Source organism: Pygocentrus nattereri, chromosome 5, assembly GCF_015220715.1.
Source record: "Pygocentrus nattereri isolate fPygNat1 chromosome 5, fPygNat1.pri, whole genome shotgun sequence".
NCBI classification, from domain to species: domain Eukaryota; kingdom Metazoa; phylum Chordata; class Actinopteri; order Characiformes; family Serrasalmidae; genus Pygocentrus; species Pygocentrus nattereri.
The window spans coordinates 36,338,089-36,360,650 of NC_051215.1; the positions used below are offsets into that span (position 1 = coordinate 36,338,089).

At 38.7% G+C, this 22,562-nt stretch overlaps 1 protein-coding gene across 9 annotated transcripts in view; it reads left to right on the top strand.

Moving 5' to 3' along the window:
• pcdh15a (protocadherin-related 15a) overlaps positions 1-22,562 on the top strand; it is a 332,115-nt gene that overhangs the window by 111,768 nt on the left and 197,785 nt on the right. For all 9 annotated transcript variants that reach the window (XM_037538811.1, XM_037538812.1, XM_037538818.1 and 6 more), the window contains exon 2: positions 3,177-3,302. In XM_037538811.1, coding sequence (XP_037394708.1) covers positions 3,209-3,302 — 94 coding nt within the window. In that variant the 5' untranslated portion in view covers positions 3,177-3,208. The remainder of the gene's footprint in view (positions 1-3,176; positions 3,303-22,562) is intronic.

Below are 22,562 nucleotides of genomic sequence, written 5' to 3' on the forward strand. Positions count from 1 at the left end.
AGCTTCTTCCATTTTCTAATAATTGCTCCAACAGTTGATCTTTTTTCACCAAGCTGCTTGGCAATTGCCCCATAGCCCTTTCCAGCCTTGTGGAGGTCTACAATTTTGTCTCTGGTGTCTTTGGACAGCTTTTCGGTCTTAGCCATGTTATTAGTTGGAGTCTTTCTGATTGTGTGGGGTGGACAGGTGTCTTTATGCAGTGGACATGCACCTAAGATGAAAATTTCAGACCCCTCCATGACTTCTAAGTGGGAGAATGTGCAAAGTCGCAGGGTGTTCAAATACTTATTTTCCTCACTGTACATTCTATAACGGGTTGGGTCTGCATTTCTAACTCTTTTGCTTCATTGTCAAATAATAACAAACAGGTGACAATAATACAAAAGGATTTTCTTTAAGCAAAACAAGACTGAATGCAAACTCCAACAACTTAAATCTACATTTAATGTCTCATGTTTACTTACAAAAATGAACGTGGTATAGATTGAAAGCTTAGAATCCAGACCTGACAGAAAATCTCCACTTGTTTCACTGAGCTACAAGTGAAAAATAATACAGGTTGAATTATATTATGTTTTTGTCTGAAATTTGAATAACAGCCACACCTCCAGTCACAATTTTGGGGTGCACAAATAAAGCAGGTAGAAGACTCTGGCAGTGGAGATAAAGCACGGTTTGAACTATTACCTGATAAAATCTCACTTTTTCAAGCCTTCTGTCTGTGACCACATCCCCATAGTCAATATTTGTCTTGTATTTTATTTTGTATTTACCACATTTAACACTTATTTGGGTTCATTTATCAAAACAGTAGTAATTAATGTTACATGACCTTTTTCCAAACTCTTTTAACCCACAACTATCAAACAGGCATTTTTCTTACTGTGCCTTTAAGCCTGATTCACGTGAATGAGCTCACTTCTGAGTAGCTGTAATTTATTGTGGCTCATTCAAAGTGCATTCTGGTCAGAAACACTCCTAACTTAGGCTACGTTCACACAGCAGGTAAAAGTGGCCCAAATGTGATTTTCTCACCAAATACGATTATTTTGTTTGCTTCTTAATCTTTTAAATGTGGCCTCTGTGCAACATTAGTCTGAATAGATCTCACTTCTAAACTGTCCCATAAAAGAACAATGCTTCACATTGCTTTACACAGCTCATCCAGAGATAAACAATTATGACTGCCAATGAACCTCAGTCGCTCCTGGAACTTTCAGTTTCGTTTTTGCTAGCATCACAGGAGCCATCATGATGCTTCATTGACTGACAGCTGGCCTCATCACCCAGAATGTGTTCGAGCTCACTGTAAAAAAGGGTGCGGTCACTTCTTTGGTTCATGTCCTGGATTCTTGAACTTTGCTTTCAGACTTTTAACTGTTCTTTGATGCAGTAGCCTCGTTCTCCTATCGTCATGTTCGACTATTTCTTAGGAAAGGTATCTTTGTTTAAAGAACAAAGTTTGGTTTCCTCCTCAGGACGCTAAGTTGTTAACTGCCATCAGCAGCACGTCTGATTTAACTTATAGAAGGATTTCTTATCCAAACCAAGCATCAGATGATAACTCCTTGAGAAGAGGTTTGGAAATGGTTAAACACACTAATATGTGTAAAATACTATTTACAATATTAATATTTGTGTTGTTGTAATATATTTTCTGATCAAATAAATGCTCACTGCCCACTCCCCAGCTTTTTAAATATACTTTGCCTAAAACGTTTGCCCAACACTGTACTACATATAAATGTGATGGTTTTCAAGACATCAAGGAAATTCCAAATTCCAAATGGACTGTTTTTACAGCTTGATTTTCCTGTTAGGATTATATGAACTGGGGACTGAATGTTTCATTTTGAAACAGTGTTTACATACAGAATCAAATTCTTTTATAAAAAAAGCAGCCCATATTGTTTCTCCACACTATGGGTCTGTAAGAATGGAGAGAAGGCTGACAGGAGCAGCTTGATTAGTCTGATGAACAACACAATTGTTCTTAACTGTATTAAACAGTGCATCACTCTGGTGTATGCATGGTGGATGCATATTTTTGTGTTGTGTGCATTTGTGTTTGAGGCTTTTGCTCTCTCTGGAGTGAAATCCTTAGTCCCGAGTCCTGCTGTCTCTAGTGGATGAAACTGATCAAAGGCCTGCTGCATCCCAAGCTTACACCCCTCCTCTGCTAGAGACACTGGGAACAGTTTCAACTTCAAAGATGAGTGTGAATGAGAGAGTGAGACACAGAGAGAGAGGTAGTGGTGGTGGTGAGGAGGGGGGGTTCCCTGTTTTTAATATGCTGTTCTGTAGCTATGCTATGTTTTTGTCACAGTTGTTTTAGCTCTCTGTGGAAAGCCAAAATAGGAATGATAATGCTTCATACACAGGGCTCCAGAGACCAGTTCTATTGGGATTAAAGAGTGATAGAAGCAGCAAGGAAGGACTAATGTCGCATTTAGACAACTACGTTGACTCACACAAAACCTCAGTCACATCTCCTTATGGTTTTAAACTAGATTCAGCAGCTTACAGCAGCCTTAGGCAGAGTCTATGTACCGGGACGTGTGAATGTGAATATAGGTGGCATATCAAGCCCAAACACTCATCTTTAAGCTTATCTCTACATCACTTACATTATGCGGGTTACATCTGCAGAGACAGCCGAGCACTAAGCACACAGTAGGGATGCAAAAAATGAATGCCCTAATCGCATTTGTCTTTGTGCACTGCCAGAACGTGATCTGTCATTGTGCATCAAATACTCGGAATGAGTAGATTAAACTTTGATTTTTGAAAATTACTTTAGGATTTGGACTTTTCCCAGTAGCACATGTTTATATAATTTCTGCCTTGTCCTCAGGCACGCTTATGTACTGTCCAATCTCATTCGCTACTACTGTCATGTTGTTTTGGCAGCAACATAGACCCAATTTTTCTTCTTACAGATCCCACCAGGTTAACACTGAGTTTATTGTGTTTTTGTAGATTGAGTCTGTATGGAAATGAAGGCTGCCATGGAGAAGTTATTGACTGCATTAAGGGAGAGTTTGTGCCTGCCTGTATTGGAAGAGGGGCGGAGTGCATTGTGCATTTGTGAAAAGATATAATTTGTCTTATGAAAGAAGTCTCAGCATTCTCAAAGGATATAATTTCTTTTTGCATTGTCCTTTTTTCTCCCTCAGGTGGGCAGACAGCACTGAGTGAGTGAGTGAAGATGAGGAGGGGCTCGTGGCTGGTGAGGTGGTTGGGGATGATAGGGATCATCTTGCTTGTGCCCCTCTCTCAAATCAGGGCTCAGGGTGCAGAAGGTAAGCCAAAGAACTTCACCACCCCTGACTGTATCCCACAGAACCTCATCATCATAGGACACTCAATCATAGGACACTGCAAGCTTCTCACAGAACCTCACATAACTTCTCACCAAAACCCTGTAACCTGTCATAGAACAAAAAAACCTCTCCTAACACGCTATAAAACTCTCAACCATTCAGCAATCCCATAAACCCCTCATAATAAGTAAAATGTCTGACAGATAAAACTCCTCACAGAATTTCCTAGACCCTCACACAAAATCACATACCACCATAGAACTTAAAACCCCAAACAGAACACATCCTTTCTCACAGAACCTCTAATAAAACTCCTCAAACCTCTTACAGAATCTCACAGCTTACAACATTACAACCCTATAAACCCCTCATAATAAACAAATAAAACTATGACAGAACCCAACAAAACCCCTCACAGAACCTCCCAGGCCCTCACACAAACTCAAAAACCACCAGAGAACCTTAAAACCCTAAACAGAACCACATAAAGACCGCACAGAACCTCTCATAAACACCACAACCCTTTACAGAATCCCACAGCCTCTCACAGAACCTCATATAATGTCTCACAGAATCTTGGAACCTCTCACAAAAGCCCACAACCTTTCATAGAAGCTTTAACAGAACACTACAACCAATCATAACACTCCACAAAACTCTCACATAATCCTACAACCTTCAAACAACCTGCTAGTCCTGTCATAATAAGCAAAAGATTCTGAGAGAACCTGACAAAACCCCTTGTGGAACCTATCAGGCCTTCACACAAACTCATAAACCACCAGGAAACCTTAAAACCCTAAATAGAACCACATTAAAAACCACACAGAACTTGTCATAAAACACCTAAACCCCTTACAGAATCCTACAGCTTCTCACAGAACCTCACATAACATCGGACAGACTCTTGAAACCTCACAAAAGCCCAAAATCTTTCATAAACCTTTCACAGAACACCAGAAGCAACCATAACACCCCAAAAACCCTCAAAAAGTCCTACAGCCTCTCACAAAACACTGTAAAACCTCTCCCAGAACCTCCAAACCCTTGACACAAATTCACAAAACCTCTCACAAACCATCACAAAACCTGACAAACTGTCATAGAGCCCCACAAAATCTCTCACAAACCCTACAACCGCAAACAAATTGCCATATGCTTTCGCCAAACCTATCTGAGGCCATGCAAGACCTACAGAATCTCAGAACCTCTTTATTTTCCTTGATGGTGCAGTTGTCACCAAATATGTTTAATGTGTATTATATGCATGTATAATTACATTATAAAATGTATAAAGTTGTGTACAGTTTACAAGAACATATGTACAAAATGTAAAGCTAAAGATGACCAGTTGATGTTTTATGTAAATACATGGGTACATTAAAGTGTATGCATGGAGCAGATTGCAGAAGAGGGATGAGGGAAGAGACCCTGGTACTTATGGTGCCAGAGGATAAGGGCAATGCAACCAGTGGCTTACTTTTTCTGAATATACTCATTTATAATAATAAGATAATAATGTTATAATTGACTGCAAATGTTTTCTAAGTTCACTGAAATGGCCTGAAAGATTTGTGGCAGGATTTTCACAGCTATTTAGATTACTCTGCATTTGGGCTATTATCCTCTGTCATTTGCCTCTGATGAAGCGAATAGATTGCAGGTGTTTTACACACTCAGCAGGCAGATACAGTTTAAGTTCAGTTAAATGTCTTGTTGCTTTTACGTCTCTAGGGCCAGTGGTATAAATGGCTTGTGTCCAGATCAGTCATGACTGTCATGAGTGCAGAACTTATTAGAGCTGAACTCCTGATAAGCTTCCTGAAATGAGCAGCCGATGATATATGAATTGCTTCCCCAAAGTCTGCCAAGGACAAAATGACAACTGTAATAAAAATCTGAAAGTGTTTTTCAGTGCAGAGATAGTAGGAAATGAGCTGTAAATACTGTCACACAATTCCGATTTGTGGTAGAGCGTAAAAGGTATGTAGTGTTCCGTAGCTGACATTTTCACTCAGCTATCCTTGTTTGTTCATGCAGTGTTTATTGTTATTGATTTTGGATGATCTGACCCTAGCAGTTAACGTGTGGTCTGTGGGGGAGGGGTTGGACTTCTAGCTATTTATGACATTTTCCTCTGCCTGGTCTGTTGTTGTTGCTCAAGCCCACTTAAGCTTTCACAGAATCCTTGTGTAGATTTATTCTGAAATTGTTCTGAAAGCACAACTTCACAACTTCTCTTTCTGTCCCTTCCATTCACTTCATGAGACTTATCTCTGAGTAAGTGTGCTGACCTGCAGGGCTGTAACTAGGAGCAAATTTTTAGAGAGGTCAAAAATAGTCTGTCAATTTGTTTTTTAGATTTTAATATTATTTTTATATTATTTTTTATAGTTTTATATTATTACTATTTTCTTTTATCAAACTATTTTACCACAGTTTTTCCCCTATTCCATTGTTATGGACCTTTCTAATCACATTTATTAGCCATTAATTTTTCATTGACTGATTTGGCTCCAGTTTCCTGCTTAATTTGATTTATTTAACCATCTATTTATTTACATATTTATTTTCAGCTGAAAATACACATTAAAGCCTTTAATAAATCACACTGATTTTAATGGACCTCTCTCACTCTGCCTCTTTTTCTCTATAGCAACTTGTATTTGATTACTGAAAATTTATGTATTTAACACGTTATAAGTGTCTGTCTTTGTCAAACACCAGCTCATGAAAAGGACCCTGTCTGCTTATGGAGTTAATGAGACAAATGTACCTGTTGGATTCTTATTTGTGTTAGATGTTACTTTAACATCCATGTGCTAGTTAACAGTGAACTAACTTATGCTCATTGTAGTATGTAATGAGTAGGTAACACAAAGCAACTTGAATTTCCCATATATTTACTAATATGGCCAATAATACAGCCAACTTCAGAGCCTGTAGCCAAACCTAAGCACTAAACTAGGCTTAAGCTGGCTGATTTAGCCAGCAATGTGGTGAAAATGAAAGATTAATAATGGGGCTTGAATTTTACATTTTAATTACTTTCAAACATTTTCACATTTATGTCAAAGCTATGTTGTATGGTAGCCTATAGTATGTGTGCTACATACCTGAACATCTCAAGAAGTAATATTTGCATAGCTCAAAACAAAAAAGCAGGCGACTACATCTGTGACCAACACGACCATGCTGGGGTGACCAGCTAAACCACCTCCAGACCAGCATAAACCAGAAAATAAAATGTCAGTACTGCATTGTATTATCTTGACATTTTTTATTTTTAAACAGCTTTTTGACTTTTATGATTTGAACAGCATAACATGTTGAGACACAGGCAGATGATATTGTTATATTGTGGAAATATTATAATGTGATATTGTGGAAATATATCAAACAGAAAAGACTTTATATGGATTTATATGGGCATATTTGGTCCATCTCCTAGTTATTGTTCTGTATGTCAGTGGGTAGTACATTAAATCATACACACCTAAATCATATAGTTATGTACACAAAGATAAATCAGTAAAACCAGCTCAACCATCATGTACAGGTGGCCTTTTATGCTAGTGGCGCAAATGAATGTTTGTTGAAAAATGCAGACTGAATCTGAATAACAAAAATGGTTTAAAAAAAATCCCTAAACAACTGAGCTGTCCATGGCCTCCAAATGTGGAAATATATGAACTGTTTTGTTGCAAATTACACAATTTTTACACAATGTTGTCAAAATCCCTTTTAATTTAATGATAAATTGTGTTGCATTTTGTCCAGAGCTGCTGTGTAGCATTGAGTTTCCAGCTGTTCTATAGAGCTGGACTATAGTATTTGTGCTGATCAAATCTTGGCAGGCAGGAAACTAAAAGGCTGTACACCTGGCATCAACATGCATTTTCAATGATCAGATCACATTCAGATTTCACTTGACTCCATGAAAAGCCAGGTGTAAATACACTCAGGCCGCATTGTGATTTGATTACGATCAGATCACTCAAACCACATTCAGAGCTGGTCAGAGACGGACCACATGGTGAACTAATTGCTTTGCTCACAGTCAATACAAGTATAAATAAAATGAAGCAGGATGCGTCCTTCTTCATAGTAAAAAAGCCAAAACAGAAGAAAAAATAAACCAAATTAAAAAAAAAGTTTTGGATCCGCCAAAATTATCTGTCAATATGGTGAGAAAAAAACTGAATGAGATTCCTTAAAATAAAGAAAAAAGTGTAAATGATCTCATAATCTTAACATCAGTAAATGTTTCTTTGGTTTGTGGCTAGATTTTAAACTTTGATCTGGTGTCATAATAATTTAAATTAGCACAAACCTGTGTACGAGTCTTGTTTTGAGATTTTTCTTACAATCTCATTTGCTACAAAATTTCTTTAAATGAAAATTTTAGAAAAAGCTTTAAGCTTTAATACTAGGGAAACTTTTTATAGTGATCTTAAATAAAATCTTGTAGTGATTAAAATAAGATGCATTACACACACACACACACACACACACACGCACACACACACACACACACACACACACACACACACACACACACACACACACACACACACACACACACACACACACATCTTCTAAGCTGCATCTCCCTCAGGATTGCGGGGGTGCTGGAGCCTATACTAGCTGTCATTAGCGGGAGGCAGGACACACACTGGACAGGTCAAGGTGCATTCTAGAATATACTAATTACAAAAAGGTTAAAAAAAGCCACACATATAACAATAAACTGCTGTAATAACTGCAAAGAGATGAAACACAATGGATTAAAACAGAACAGAAATATGTAATTTAGCTGCTTCTGTGGTGACACTGCAAAAACATGCTAGAAAATCTTGAACAACAGATCTTGCTTTTTAATATGAACATCGACCTACACTAGACTTATACAAATGAGTTTAATCAGATTTAAAGTTTTAGGTGAAGAAGTTCCATCTTTTCTAGTGGGTAGCTCCAAAACATATCACTTCTCTCAAAGAGTTTATTTCATTACAGAAGTCTACAATTAGCTTATTTGTATAATAAGATCATTGTAGACAGAGGTCCTCAAAGCTAACCTTTAAATACAGAAAAAAATACAAATACATACAAATCTACTCTGGTCTGATCATCTTTAAATAAAAAGTAAGGATGTTCATTTTAAAGAAAGAAGTTTGTAGTTTGTTGCACTGAAAGCGTCCAAGCTAAGCTAGTCAATTTGTATGACAAAAGAAGAGTATGTCGTTTGGGTGTATGGAATACATTTCAGTGAAATATGCAAATAGTATCCAGCCTGATACGATATTCATATATGAATTATGATTATAAATATGTCACGCATTCAGCTCGTCGAGTGAACTCCAACTCCCAGAACACCCTGGGAGATCATGTGACTCAGGCACGCCCACCTATCTGCGCTCACAATACCCAGACTTTTGATGAATGTCACCTGTGCCTCATTAGAGCTGAGCATTTAAGCCTGGCTCTGACAGTCAGTCAGTGCGAGGTATTGTTTTCTCTAAAAACTTACTGAGCGCATTCTTCTTGCTATTGCTTGTCTCACCGTGATTTAGACCGTTTAGAATCGTGTTTTTGACTACGTCTGTTGCCTTTCCCTTTTGGTACATTTGCTGGTTGTGTGGATTTGTTATCGGACTTTTGGACTGTACTTTGACTACTCCTTTGTGTTTTGCCCCTTTTTTGTTTCCTTGGCTGCTAGCCAGACGAATAAATCGTTTAACCTTTCATCCGCGAGCGTCTGGGTTTCAGTCACATCGTAACAATATAACTGAAGTTTGTGGAAAGACCACACCTAAACTCCTCCTTTTCAATACCAGCTTCCTATAAATACTAGTCCTTCACTCCGCCTACTTGTGAAGAAATTTCACACGTCCTACGTCCTCCCCTTTCTCCTTCACCTTGTCCACACCTGTACTTGATCTTTAATATAGAGGTGTCGGCCGTCTCGTGACCCACAGAAGCCATGCTGAACTCCAGCCCCAGTCCCCCCACTCTCATTATCTCACTTACCAAGGCATGGTCTACATTCACAAATGCAAGCTGTTAACAAACTCTGCATTGTACACTATTGTCTCTCATTACAAACAGTGTGTCTGTAAATCTTGTCCAACCTTACAAGCTGATGAGCTGTAAAAGAAAGCAATTATGAGCAGTGCATGGACAGGTCAGTGAGGCCTTCCAGTGAGCACTATACTGTAGCTGTACTCACTCATACCTCCTCTCCCTCTTATAGTGTTGCCTCATTGCCCACAGAGTGGGCAACAATCTGAGCTCCATGCTAACTGCTGCTTATGTGAATGCTGTGATCATCACACAATGATACACTATCATTTAAATAAACACAAATCTCTGCTAATTACAGAGAGTTTCCAATTAGACATGAGTGAGTGAGCGAGAATGAGAGTAATGGGAGGATGCTGTAGTTTTACAAAGGAACTCTCCTTTCGGAAGCCGTTTATGTGTAGCAACATCATGGTGTTTTCTGGTAAGTAAAAATAATTTGCATAATTGCACAGCAAAAAGACATCATATAAAGCTGTTCATAACAGACAAACTCACAATGTGCATTATAGCTCTGCTTATTACAGAGATTAAAACAAAAAGCATTGTTTTTGTCAGCAGGCGGTGCAGCATGTTGAATAGCATTGCAGGTGATTCATGTGGAAAAAATCTATTTTCAGTTAATAATTATCTGAACCATCAAGGCAAGAATGTGTTGTTTCTCAAGAGCAGAGAAAAGGCCTCAGCAGCTAATTTTCCTGTGTATGCAGACTGATGAATTTTTACAAGTCATCAGCTCCTTTCATTTTCTCGATGATATCAAGTGGTTAATTGTCAGTACAATCCAGTTAATAATCTCGATGATATCAGATGGCTAATTAGCCAACAATAAGTTAACAACCCAGTTTGCAAATTGTAAATGAGGTCTGATAATTAGAACTCAGGCTTGAAATGGGCTGTTTGGTACACTTGCTGCAGTTGTAGATTTGGCCTAAGGTGACTCGCAGTATCTAAGCTCTGTGTTCTGTCATTGTTGCACAGATAGATAAACTTTATAAAGCATTTTAAAAAATTCCATTTAGTATAACATGAAAATGTAGCTTGTGAAAATTTTTTTATTTTTTTCATTTCATATGTTTATTATTTATGGGCGGCACGGTGGCGTGGTGGGTAGCGCTCACAGCAAGGAGGGCCTGGGTTCGATTCCCTGGCCGGGTGACCGCTGTCCTCTCTGTGTGGAGTTTGCATGTTCTCCCCGTGTCTGCGTGGGTTTCCTCCAGGTTCTCCGGTTTCCTCCCACAGTCCAAAGACATGCAGTCAGGCCAATTGGACGTGCTAAATTGCCCCTGGGTGTGATTGTGTGAGTGACTGTCTGTGTCTGTCTGTCTGCCCTGCGATGGACTGGCGACCTGTCCAGGGTGTATCCTGCCTTTCGCCTGAGGACTGCTGGGATAGGCTCCAGCACCCCCCCCGCGACCCTGACGGAGAAGCGGCTTAGAAAATGGGTGGGTGGATGGATGGATGGATGGATGGATGGATGTTTATTATTTTGCCTATGCATGTGGTGTTAATTATGTAATTTCACACTGCTTTACAGCTACAGCACACATTCATAACTCATCCTCTCACTGTAAAGTTGGATCCTTTTCAGTGTGATTCAAACATTTCTCTATTTCATTTCTTTGTTGCGGTCAATGATGTAGCTCACGCTGTTATTGATGTAGCTCACATTGGGCCTCATCCATTAACTGTTCCTAAGAAAAAAAATTCTTACATCCCACTCACGCAGTTTTGACAAAAATTCTGACATTTCCCAATTTTTTCGTATTTGGGAATTATTATCTCATTTATTTTTTTCTTAAGCAAGAACTGAATCTACATCAGATGTTTTGACAAAAACACTATGATTTCTCAGTTACTTTTGCTATGCCTGTCAAACTTACAGCACAGGTCATTAAGGGACCATTAACAATATAGCACTTGTGTTAACAGACTTAAAAGTTCAGTATCACAAAGAAAAATTTGAACACATGTTAATACTCAGAACTAATAAGGCTTCAGTGACGGAGGCTGCCATTTACAATGAGCTAACGCTAAAGCTAATACTAGAGCAAGTCAGTGCTCCATTATTTGCTGATACATTGGAGCAGATTCGTTAAACGCACCACCAGATTTCCTGTGATGATAGCAAATAGTATCACAGTAACCTGTTTGCTCATTCATAAACAGTAATAACTGGAGAATTTTACTGTTCGAGGTATAAATTTACATGCATCAGAAGCATGAGACAGTCACGCAAACACCACCTGAACCACTCTGGTGGTAATTTTTCCAGTAAGAATATGATGTGCATTAAATGATATTTTCTACAATTTTCCAGACATGTTTGGTCACACATGCAAGTAATTAACAAATTAGAGCGTCATGGCTAGCCTTTAGGAATGCAGAAGAGCAAGAAGACTTTTGTGATAGGAAATGCAAATGTAGGTGTTATAGAGGAAGAGATTATTAAAAGATTCCTCTCACACGTTCAACTGGCACAGAAATTAAAACGGCACCTTCTTCCTGAATCAAATTTAATGTTTTGCAAATCCCCTCCTATGTATGGAAAGTAGGTTTAGCTTGTTATCCAAATAAGTGAGGAGTAATTTGCCATGCAGAAATTCTAATTGCATGTTTAAATTGATTTTATTGCAGACAGTTTTAGATTTTAGTCCTATTTTTCAGTTTACAATAAATTCTCCAATAAATTCAGTTTACAATAAATTCTAAACTGCACACATGAAAATGACATATGAAAATTGATTTAGTAAGAATTTTCATAGGTAAAAACTTAATTTTTATTAGTCGACATGTAATGTTTCATTTTCACATTTGCAAATTAAATTCCTAAAAGCTAAAAAAAGTTAAACTTGAATTCATATGAGTTAAAATCCTGCAATTAATATGAATCTGAAAAAGACATTATTTATTACAAATGACAAATTAAATGTAATAAAATTAAAAGTGAACTTTGTGGTCTTCTTTGTTTCTTTGTTCTTGTTACTTTCATGATATTTATTCTGGCAGCTTCATTTAGCATTGGTCTTTAATATGCATTACATCACATACATGTTGATGTTGACTGGATCTTGTGTAGGACACACCACGGTGACATTATGAACAGGAACGCATCTTATTTACCGTACCACACATGCTGCATGTGTAGTTTTATGAATCTGGCCCATAGTCTTGTACACAATGTCTTTATCAAAGACTTTATCTCAGTGATAGCAATGCAAAGCATGGCATGCATACACTGGTATTTATCTTTGCACAGAATGTTTTCTAATTGCAATTGCTATTGTGCAGTCTTGTTCAATCTAATTTATATAATTAAAATAATGTCAGCTTACTGTAATTTATCAAGCTAGTGAAAGCTTATTTTGTTAGCAAACTAACTGATCTTCACATTGTTCTGTAATTTATTTGTAAATCATTTTTATACACCATATCAAAAGGAGTCTCAGCAAATACAGTAACCTAGATAAAGACCAATGTATGAGCAATGTATGTCTTTCAGTGTATCTGACATTGAAAGTGTGCTTATCTACCTAGTTTTTTTTCATATCTAGCACCATTTTTCCCACATTTGTTTTCAGCTTTGGGATTCAGATAGACACAACATATGTAAAACTTAATTATCACTTAATAATGAAAAAAAATCCCCTTAACTTGGTCAAACCCAATAATGTAATAAATTTCCCATTTTTGTCATATATTATATACATCTGTTCATACCCAATAAACTTACAATATACACTGCTCAAAAAAATAAAGGGAACTCTCAAATAACACATCCTAGATCTGAATGAATGAAATATTCTCATTGAATACTTTGTTCTGTACAAAGTTGAATGTGCTGACAACAAAATCACATAAAAATCATCAATGGAAGTCAAATTTATTAACCAATGGAGGCCTGGATTTGGAGTCACACACAAAATTAAAGTGGAAAAACACACTACAGGCTGATCCAACTTTGATATGATGTCCTTAACACAAGTCAAAATGAGGCTCAGTATTGTGTGTGGGCTCCACATGCCTGTATGACCTCCCTACAACACCTGGGCATGCTCCTGATGAGGTGGCGGATGGTCTCCTGAGGGATCTCCTCCCAGACCTGGACTAAAGCATCCGCCAACTCCTGGACAGTCTGTGGTGCAACGTGGCGTTGGTGGATGGAGCGAGACATGATGTCCTAGATGTGCTCAATCGGATTCAGGTCTGGGGAACGGGCGGGCCAGTCCATAGCTTCAATGCCTTCATCTTGTAGGAACTGCTGACACACTCCAGCCACATGAGGTCTAGCATTGTCCTGCATTAGGAGGAACCCAGGGCCAACTGCACCAGCATATGGTCTCACAAGGGGTCTGAGGATCTCATCTCGGTACCTAATGGCAGTCAGGCTATCTCTGGCGAGCACATGGAGGGCTGTGCGACCCTCCAAAGAAATGCCACCCCACACCATTACAGACCCACTGCCAAACCGGTCATGCTGAAGGATGTTGCAGGCAGCAGATCGCTGTCCACGGCGTCTCCAGACTCTGTCAGGTCTGTCACATCTGTGAAGAGCACAGGGCGCCAGTGGCGAATTTGCCAGTCCTGGTGTTCTCTGGCAAATGCCAAGCGTCCTGCACGGTGTTGGGCTGTGAGCACAACCCCCATCTGTGGACGTCAGGCCCTCATACCATCCTCATGGAGTCGGTTTCTAACCGTTTGTGCAGACACATGCACATTTGTGGCCTATTGGAGGTCATTTTGCAGGGCTCTGGCAGTGTTCCTCCTGTTCCTCCTTGCACAAAGGCGGAGGTAGCGGTCCTGCTGCTGGGTTGTTGCCGTCCTACGGCCTCCTCCACGTCTCCTGGTGTACTGGCCTGTCTCTGGTAGTGCCTCCAGCCTCTGGACACTACGCTGACAGACACAGCAAACCTGCTTGCCACAGCTCGCATTGATGTGCCATCCTGGATGAGCTGCAGTACCTGAGCCACTTGTGTGGGTTGTAGAGTCCGTCTCATGCTACCACGAGTGTGAAAGCACCACCAACATTCAAAAGTGATTAGCCAGAAAGCAGAAAGGTACTGAGAAGTGGTCTGTGGTCCCCACCTGCAGAACCACTCCTTTATTGAGTGTGTCTTGCTAATTGCCAATAATTTCCACCTGTTGTCTATTCCATTTGCACAACAGCTGTGAAATTGATTGTCAATCAGTGTTGCTTCCTAAGTGGACAGTTTGATTTCACAGAAGTTTGATTTACTCAGAGTTATATTGTGTTGTTTAGGTGCTCCTTTTTTGAGCAGTGTATTTTTGTGGCAATAGGCAGTGTAGCATGTTTAGCAGAATGACAATGGTAAAGCTAACACTAGAGCTAGCCAGAGCAACGTTAGATGCTGAGAAAGACTTTTACACATTATCTGTCAGCAAACTTTAATTAAATAATACAAATAATGACATGGGTATGAGTGCATTGCTATTTATATTTATGCACATCACATCATCAGCCTCAAACATGTTTTTTCATAAAAATGTTCTTAAGAAAGTTCCTAAGAAAAAGCCTATGTCATATTCATGATGTATTAAAGCACAGAACTGTTAGCGCATTTGTGCTCTTGAGTGTGTGTAGATTCCGTTCTTACCTAAGAACAAATCCTAAATAAGAAAACACTGGTGAATGTCAGAATCTTTGTGAAAACTACTTAAGTAGGTTTTAAGAAGAAAGTTCTTCCTAAGCGCGGTTGGTGAATGAGTTCCATAGTTTTAATCACAGAGGTGAGCACTGTACAGTAATCTTGACTGATTTATCAAGCTAAATGATTCTAGCATTTTTCATTTTTATTATCGTTAGATATCATAAAATGGTTTGTAGCAAATAGAGTAACCCAAATAAAGTTTAGCTTACCTTACAACTGCTATAAGTTTGCCTGATGGCTTTGCTACTGTCTGCCTTTACCATGCGACTCCTTCAGGACATGTTGTGTTTAAATGTAAATAACTTTTCAACTGTTTGAGGTATGAACAAAGATGAATTTCACCTTAAACTAGAGAAGTATAGAATCCTGACAGTAAGCCTTGTGTATGTACTGTGTGTTGTATTTCAAGACAGATTTACGCTACATCTGCATAGCGGAATCAGCTGTGTTGCATGTCCATTAGATAGGTGTCTAAAGAGTTTTGTCAGTTTTTGCTCTGTTTAAGGACGGTTGCAATAACAGGCTGAAAGTGGTTTCAATCGTTACTTACAAATAATCAATTAGCATTTGCTTGTCAACGCAATCCACATGATATCAGGTTAATTCACAAGCTATCAGGTATTTAATTGGATAGTAATAAGCTAAGCCAGTTTTCAAATCACAAATAAAATCTCATAATGAGGGTTCAGACTTCAAATAAGCGGCTTGCGGTTGCTGTGATTGTGGACGTGAATAAATCAGTGTTTGTTTGTGTGTCCTGCATGTGGCAGAGCGTGTTTGTGTTTGTATTGTGCTGTGAACAGTGAGCACCAGGATCATCTGTGACCTACAGCAAGAGAAGGAGGCGTCAGTCCTCCATGTCCCTTCGTTACCACGGCGACCAGACAGATTATTCAGTCTCCCATTTTCACACACTATACATCAAACCGATCTTTCTCTTTCTTTCTGTCTTTATCTTTGTCTCCTGTCTCATATGCCATTTTCTTATGTTTTCTATTGCTTCACCACTTGTGTTCCCCTCTCATTTTCAAATCGTTTCATCACTAGTCCTCTTTACCCTCTTGTACTTTTGTCACTTTTGTCATTTTGGTATTCAATATCTATTTCATTGTCTTTTATCATCTTTAAGTATTTTTCCTCTTTCTCTCTCTCCCTCTCTCTCTCTCTCTCCTCCCCCACCTTTCTATTATCAGGGTTGTCTTTGCAGAGTGTGTGTTGAGAGTACACATCCTCAGATAAAGCCCACTATACAAATGTTCTCGGTTTGTTCAGGGTGACTGGTGTGTGTGTATATTTGTGTGTGCATGTGTTGAAAACATTAATCCATGATTTGACAACATGATGTAGTGCTGTCAGATTTTGCCAGAATATGGCCAATGTGTAAAGAATGTAATGTTTTCTATGTTCGTTGTTGTGCTGTCAATTATTAAAATGTGAATAATCACATTCTTCTCTGTAGTTAATGACAGTTAATCATCTTTGTCTTATTTACTCTAATTTGACCCTCAAGAAAGATTGTTCTCTTTTATAATGAAGTGCCTTTTGTTATAGCTGCATGAGTGGACAAAATAAACTTAAAATTCAGAATGATCTCCCTATTATTCATAATGCATATATTAAATTCATTATTTATAATTCTGAAATATTACATAAGTAGTCTTAACATAAACATTCAGATTAATGTGAGATGCTGGTGGGTATAGTGGCATGTCTTGAGAGTGTTAAGTTGTTTGAGACTGGGGGCAGTTTTTACATTTATGGCATTTGGCTGACGCTCTTATCCAGAGCGACTTACAATTTGATTATTTTTTTCACAGGTAGGCCAAGGCGGTGTTAGGAGTCTTGCCCAAGGACTCTTATTGGTATAGTGTAGGGTGTTTGCCTAGGTGGGTATTGAACCCCAGTCTACAGTGTAGAAGGCAGAGGTGTTAACCCATACACCAACCAACCACCAGTTGTGGAGGTTAGGGAACCGGCCCTATGACCGGAAGGTTGCTGGTTCAATCCCCAGAGCCAACAGTACATGGCTGAGGTGCCCTTGAGCAAAGCACCTAACCCCCAACTGCTCCCCAGGTGCTGTGGATAGGGTTGCACACTGCCCTAGACAAGCGTGCACGCTGCCCCCTAGTGTGTGCATGTGTATGTGGTGTTCACTTCACAGATGGGTTAAATGCGGAGGTGAAGTTTTCCCATTGTGGGACTAATAAGGGTCTCTTAATCTAACAACATTGAATAAACAAGCGAAGTAATTTTTTTTGTATACGTTAAAAAATTTGTGGCATTAATATTTTATCATGTTAACACATTGTTTATGCTTTAACGTTGACAGATCTAATTTAAAATCTTTACCTCAGTAAGTATATAAAACAGAAGCATTGATTAATAAATTCTATTTACCCGTATTAAATTTAGAACAGTACAAAAACACAATATTTCTCATTTTACATTATGAATGTTTTTTTTTTGTAAATATACTCTTCTTCAAATTTTTGTGTCAGTGATGCCTTTTACATTCTTTTAATATACAAGTCTTCAGCTGTGCAACCATACAGGGCCTTTGTTGTCGTATCATGGATAATAATGTGCCGCAGGTTTTGAGAGACAGGTCTCCACTGCAGACAGGCTTGCCTAGCATCTCTGATTTAAACTTTAGGCTGGTAACTTTTTTTTTTGTTTTAGCCTCGCACATTATGCACCAGTTTCTCTGGAATCCCTGAAACTTTTGATAATATTATACAATTAAGAGGGTATTTCAAAATTTAAAAATTTTTGCAAATGCTTGTTGTTCTTTATGTATATTTTTGGCAAAGGTTGATTCGGCAACCTAAATGTTAAGAAGAGCCGTTTTGTCATTTAAAAAAAATTAAACCACCTTGGTAACCGCAACATTTTATGTTAATTTAATCATCTTGCCAGTAAATATGTCTCAGTATGTGCTAATGGACTAGTACAAGCAAAAATTATAATGCAAACAAAAAGCAGACTTTCCTTTAAGCTTTGGCTCAGAATTAGCTGATTTTCCTGCTTCTCTAGAACAGTTTCTTGTCAAATGTTTCTCAACAGTAATTTTTACAATGCTGAAGTCAGCTTCTCATTCTCTTCTTGTTTGAATTTTCACATTAAATGGCCTGAAATGGGAGAATTTGAATGAGAAGCTGGCAAAAAAAATATATACATATCAGCGAATCAGGTAGAGTGATTATAAATGCAAATGCATTTATATTAAGTCCATTCTTCTCTTAATTGTCAACTTGTCTAAAAATCTTCCTCGTTATTGTATCATTAGCTACTAGCTAGGTGAGATTGTTGTTGTAATGGTGACCAGCAGTCTGCACACCAACTTTCAGGGTTAAAGGTTGGCGAATTAGCAATTACACACATAACTCCAAGGTTTAAGAAAGTTTTTTGTTAAAACGGTGTTAAAATGATCAGCAGAGCTTTATTTTACTGCAAAGGAGGATTTATTTTTACCTAAAAATCTAGTTCTGTTGTCGACCCGCAACAGGGCAGTAAAAGAGCCATATGTTGCTGACCCTGGACTAGGCCTTTTCTGGATGCTCCTTGGTATAATTACATGTGCATCTTTGTTTAAGATGTTTTCATTCCATAATGTTCCTAGTCTTAAATTGCTCTGTCTCAATTTTTTTGGAACATGTTGCAGTCACCAGTGTCAGAATGAGCATATGAAGAGGCAGTCATGGGCTACAGGTTAGGGAACCAGCCTCTTGAGCAAGACACCTAACCCCCAACTGCTCCCCGGGCGCTGCGGATTGGGCTGCCCACTTGTCCGGGCAAGTGTGCTCACTGCCCTGTTGTGTGTGCTCACTAGAGTGTAAGTGGTGTTTCACTTCACAGGTGGGTTAAATGCAGAGGTGAAATTTCCCTGTTGTGGGACTAATAAGGGTCACTTAATCTTGAGATGACGAGGTAAAAGCATATATTGTCGTTGTACTCTTTTCATTTAAATACAGGTCAAAGTAGGTTTGCAAATCACTACTTTCTGTGTTTATTTGTATTTCACCATCTGTCCCAACTTTTTTGGAATGAATGTTTATAAATATATGCGACAGATGTGCAGTCATGCGCACATGTAGGATGAATAGGGCCGTTTTATCCTGACGGCATGCAGCTCGGGTCTGGATTGTTTGTGTGCGAGTTTGTTTGCTTGTTGCTGTGGAGTCATGATGATCCTCTTTTCTTGTCACCCTAAGTCAACTTTCATCTACTTCAGCTGACGCACACACACGCGCGCGCACACACACACACACACGCACACACACTCACTCTGCTTTTAGCCCCCAGACAGCCACTCGTTCTCCTGACTCACACGGAGAACTCTTGATCATGTGCATTCATGACGGAGATGGAGGTCTTGTTGTTTACTGTTCTTTTACAGAACATTACAGTCTGTCCCCCATTATTTTAATAGGCTGCAATCAAGTAAGCATTAGTTCAGACAGACCTTTTTGTACTAGCTGCAGATGATTAGGTAATCTCTGTAAAACTACAGAGGCTAACTAATCAAAAACAAGCCTCCTTATTTTCTGATGCAGAAATCTCCTCGACCCCACCCAAGCAAATCCGAGTGTGTCTGTGCACTAATAATTGTTGTTGCGCTTGTAAGAAATGGGAGATAATAGTAATTGAAGTTGGGCTGCTTCAGGGGCTGGCACTCTTTGATTGGACTGCTAGATTATCAGCACAAAGGAGAGAACCATATGCAAATCAGAGACAACAGAAAGAGCTGCTTGTGTCCTTGTAGTCACCTACTGGATGGAAATGGATTGTTTCCATTTATTAGGATGAGGTGCTGTCCTCCTTTAGAAGAGGTCAGACTTACTGAAGCAAGGTTGTTGTGTCTTGTGAAATGTCCTTTTGGAATTGACTTAGCCATGCTTCACCTGTAAAGATGTCCCTTCATATCTAGAGTTGTGAGGTTTGACCAGCTTTACAGCATATTGGAATGAATCTCATTCAATATAATAAACTGTAGCTAAGTTTTGACAAAATATTGCAATTTTGGAAATATTATTTCAGATTGATAGTGTTGAATTTGATCATTTGATAGTGTTGAATTTGAACCTGGAAACTCAGCATTTTAAACTTTTTAGCAATTAGACTTCACTGCACTACTGAATAAGTTGAATATTAGTTTTGCTAACATACTGTCAAGCTTTCCCAACCTCACAATTGCTACAAAAGAGCACATTTGTTGGTGAATGTACTGAGTGTGCTTCAGTGTCTAAGCCAGGGGTCAGCAGCTCTTTTACCGCACTGTTGTGACTCTACTGCAGAATTTTTAGGTAAAAATAAAATCCTCCTTTGCAGTAAAACAAAACTGTTGATTGTTCTAACACAGTTTTAAGAATAAACTGTCTTAAACGTTGAAGTTAATGTAACTGCCAATTTGCAAACCTTTAACCCTGCTGGTCACCAACAACAGCCTCACCTAGCTAGTAGCTAAAGAAAAGGCAAGGAAAAAAGACAAAAAGACATATATCAATAATTTGAGGACAAATTGACTTACTTGCAATTATAAGCAATTCCTGAAATGTTTAACCTGCAACGAGAAACTGTTAAAACGTTGTGAAGCTGTACTTAGCTTATCATTTGCCAGCTTCTTATTCAGATTTGCCTGTTCCACCTCAAATGGCGTAACAGTTACGTTCTGGTGCTTCGGGTATCATTTAAGATGGATCAGGAAAATTAGAACAAGAAGCTGGCAAATGAAAAGCGGACAAAAAAATCGAACATCTACATTTTACAATAAACGGGTCTGCCTTTGAAGAAGAGTTTCATGCTGGAGATGTGAGAAAAGTTATATCTGAGTTAATCTTGAAGCAGAGCAAAGTAAGTCTGCATTTTCATTTGTATTATAGTTTTAGCCTGTACTAGCACACTAGCTCATACTGAGACAAAATTACAGCCAAGATGGTTAAAATGGACATGAAATGTTGTGGCTCCCAAAGTGGTTTGATTTTTGTTAAAAGGACAAAATGGCTTTTCTGAACATTTTGGGTTGCCAGCCCCTGGTCTAAGCCACTGCTGCAGATGTAGCTGTTTCTTGTCACTGATGGTGTCTTGCTACAGATTGATCTGCTCATGACATGTCATTGGCCAAACAGCTGAGCCTGATGCGACATCTACTCTTTTATGTCCAAGAGAATACATCTGTTTTCAAAGCTGTTAAATCTCTCTTTTGCTCACACACATTAACACACATGCTACAGGTCCGGCATGGCCTGTCACTGACTGACCATAATCTACTCAGTTGAGGAAAGTCCCATATCACAAACTTATTGGAATGATGCCAGAAGAGAACTACTTTTGGTTCTCTAAGGAATTATAAGTGTTAAAGAACCAAAAGTTTAAAGAACCTCCACATAATATGATTGTTTTATTCCAATTACACAATTTTCCTAGAGCCAGATACAGCAAAGAATATTCAAAGAGTATAGCCAGCTGCGCTTGGAACAACAGGAAGCTTTTGTGAAAATTTCATTGGGTTGCATCAACTTTTGATGCCACCAGAATGACTTTCAATCCACATAGGAGATCAAGGCAAACCCAGTGTGTACAGGGATGACCAGGCATCCATTTGATCTGAGGCTTTCTTTACTGCATTACATCAATCTCAAAATGATAAATATTACATAGATCAACTACATTTAAGATGATTTCTCTTGTCAAGAGATAATTTTCCACAATATGTTTCTTGTTCCCTTTTGTTTGTGTCTCTCTTCCTTTTCCTCACATTTTTCACTTCTAAGCACATTCTCATTTGTAGACCTTACTGCAGTGTTTGGAGTTGACTGAGTTGCTGCGAAATCCCTTTAATCGCTCCATGCTAGCTGGCCTTGGACCTGTCTCCACTACAATATAGCATGCATTGCTTTTTCCTCTTGATTGCACAAAGAGAGAATTGTTTCAGGCTTTAGGGTTGATTTTGGATCCTCTGTCCCTCTATCCCTCCTAATTCCAACCCTCAACCTTTAGCTTTTAGCTTTTCAGGATTTGCTCTGGACTCCCAGATAAGTGGATCAAACCATAAGCTGCTTTGCAGTGGTGGGTGTGTGAGCGTGTTGGTGTGTGTATGTGTGTGCTATGTTCAAACATTACCACTTTGTGGCTACCCCAAAATCCCACCTTGTAACAACTGTTAGATCATGGAGATTTGTGTATGTGTGTGTGTGTGTGTGTCTGAGAGAGGCTTTTCTCAGATGCACACCCAGGAATGCGGACGTTGGGCTACTGAGGGGGCTGCAGCACACCCATCTTTCAGGATTGTTTCACTACAAAAGCTGAAAATATTATTTAAAAAGGGCTGAACTTTAAGAAAAGTTCACCATAGTAAAACCTATGAGTGCTTCTATTAGACTGAAATTTTTATGTTGTTTTATTTCTGTGTTTTCAGAATCTTAGTAGTCATACAATTCTTTAATTTTCATTACATTAAAACATTTCCCTGTGTAATTGTTGCTTACACAAG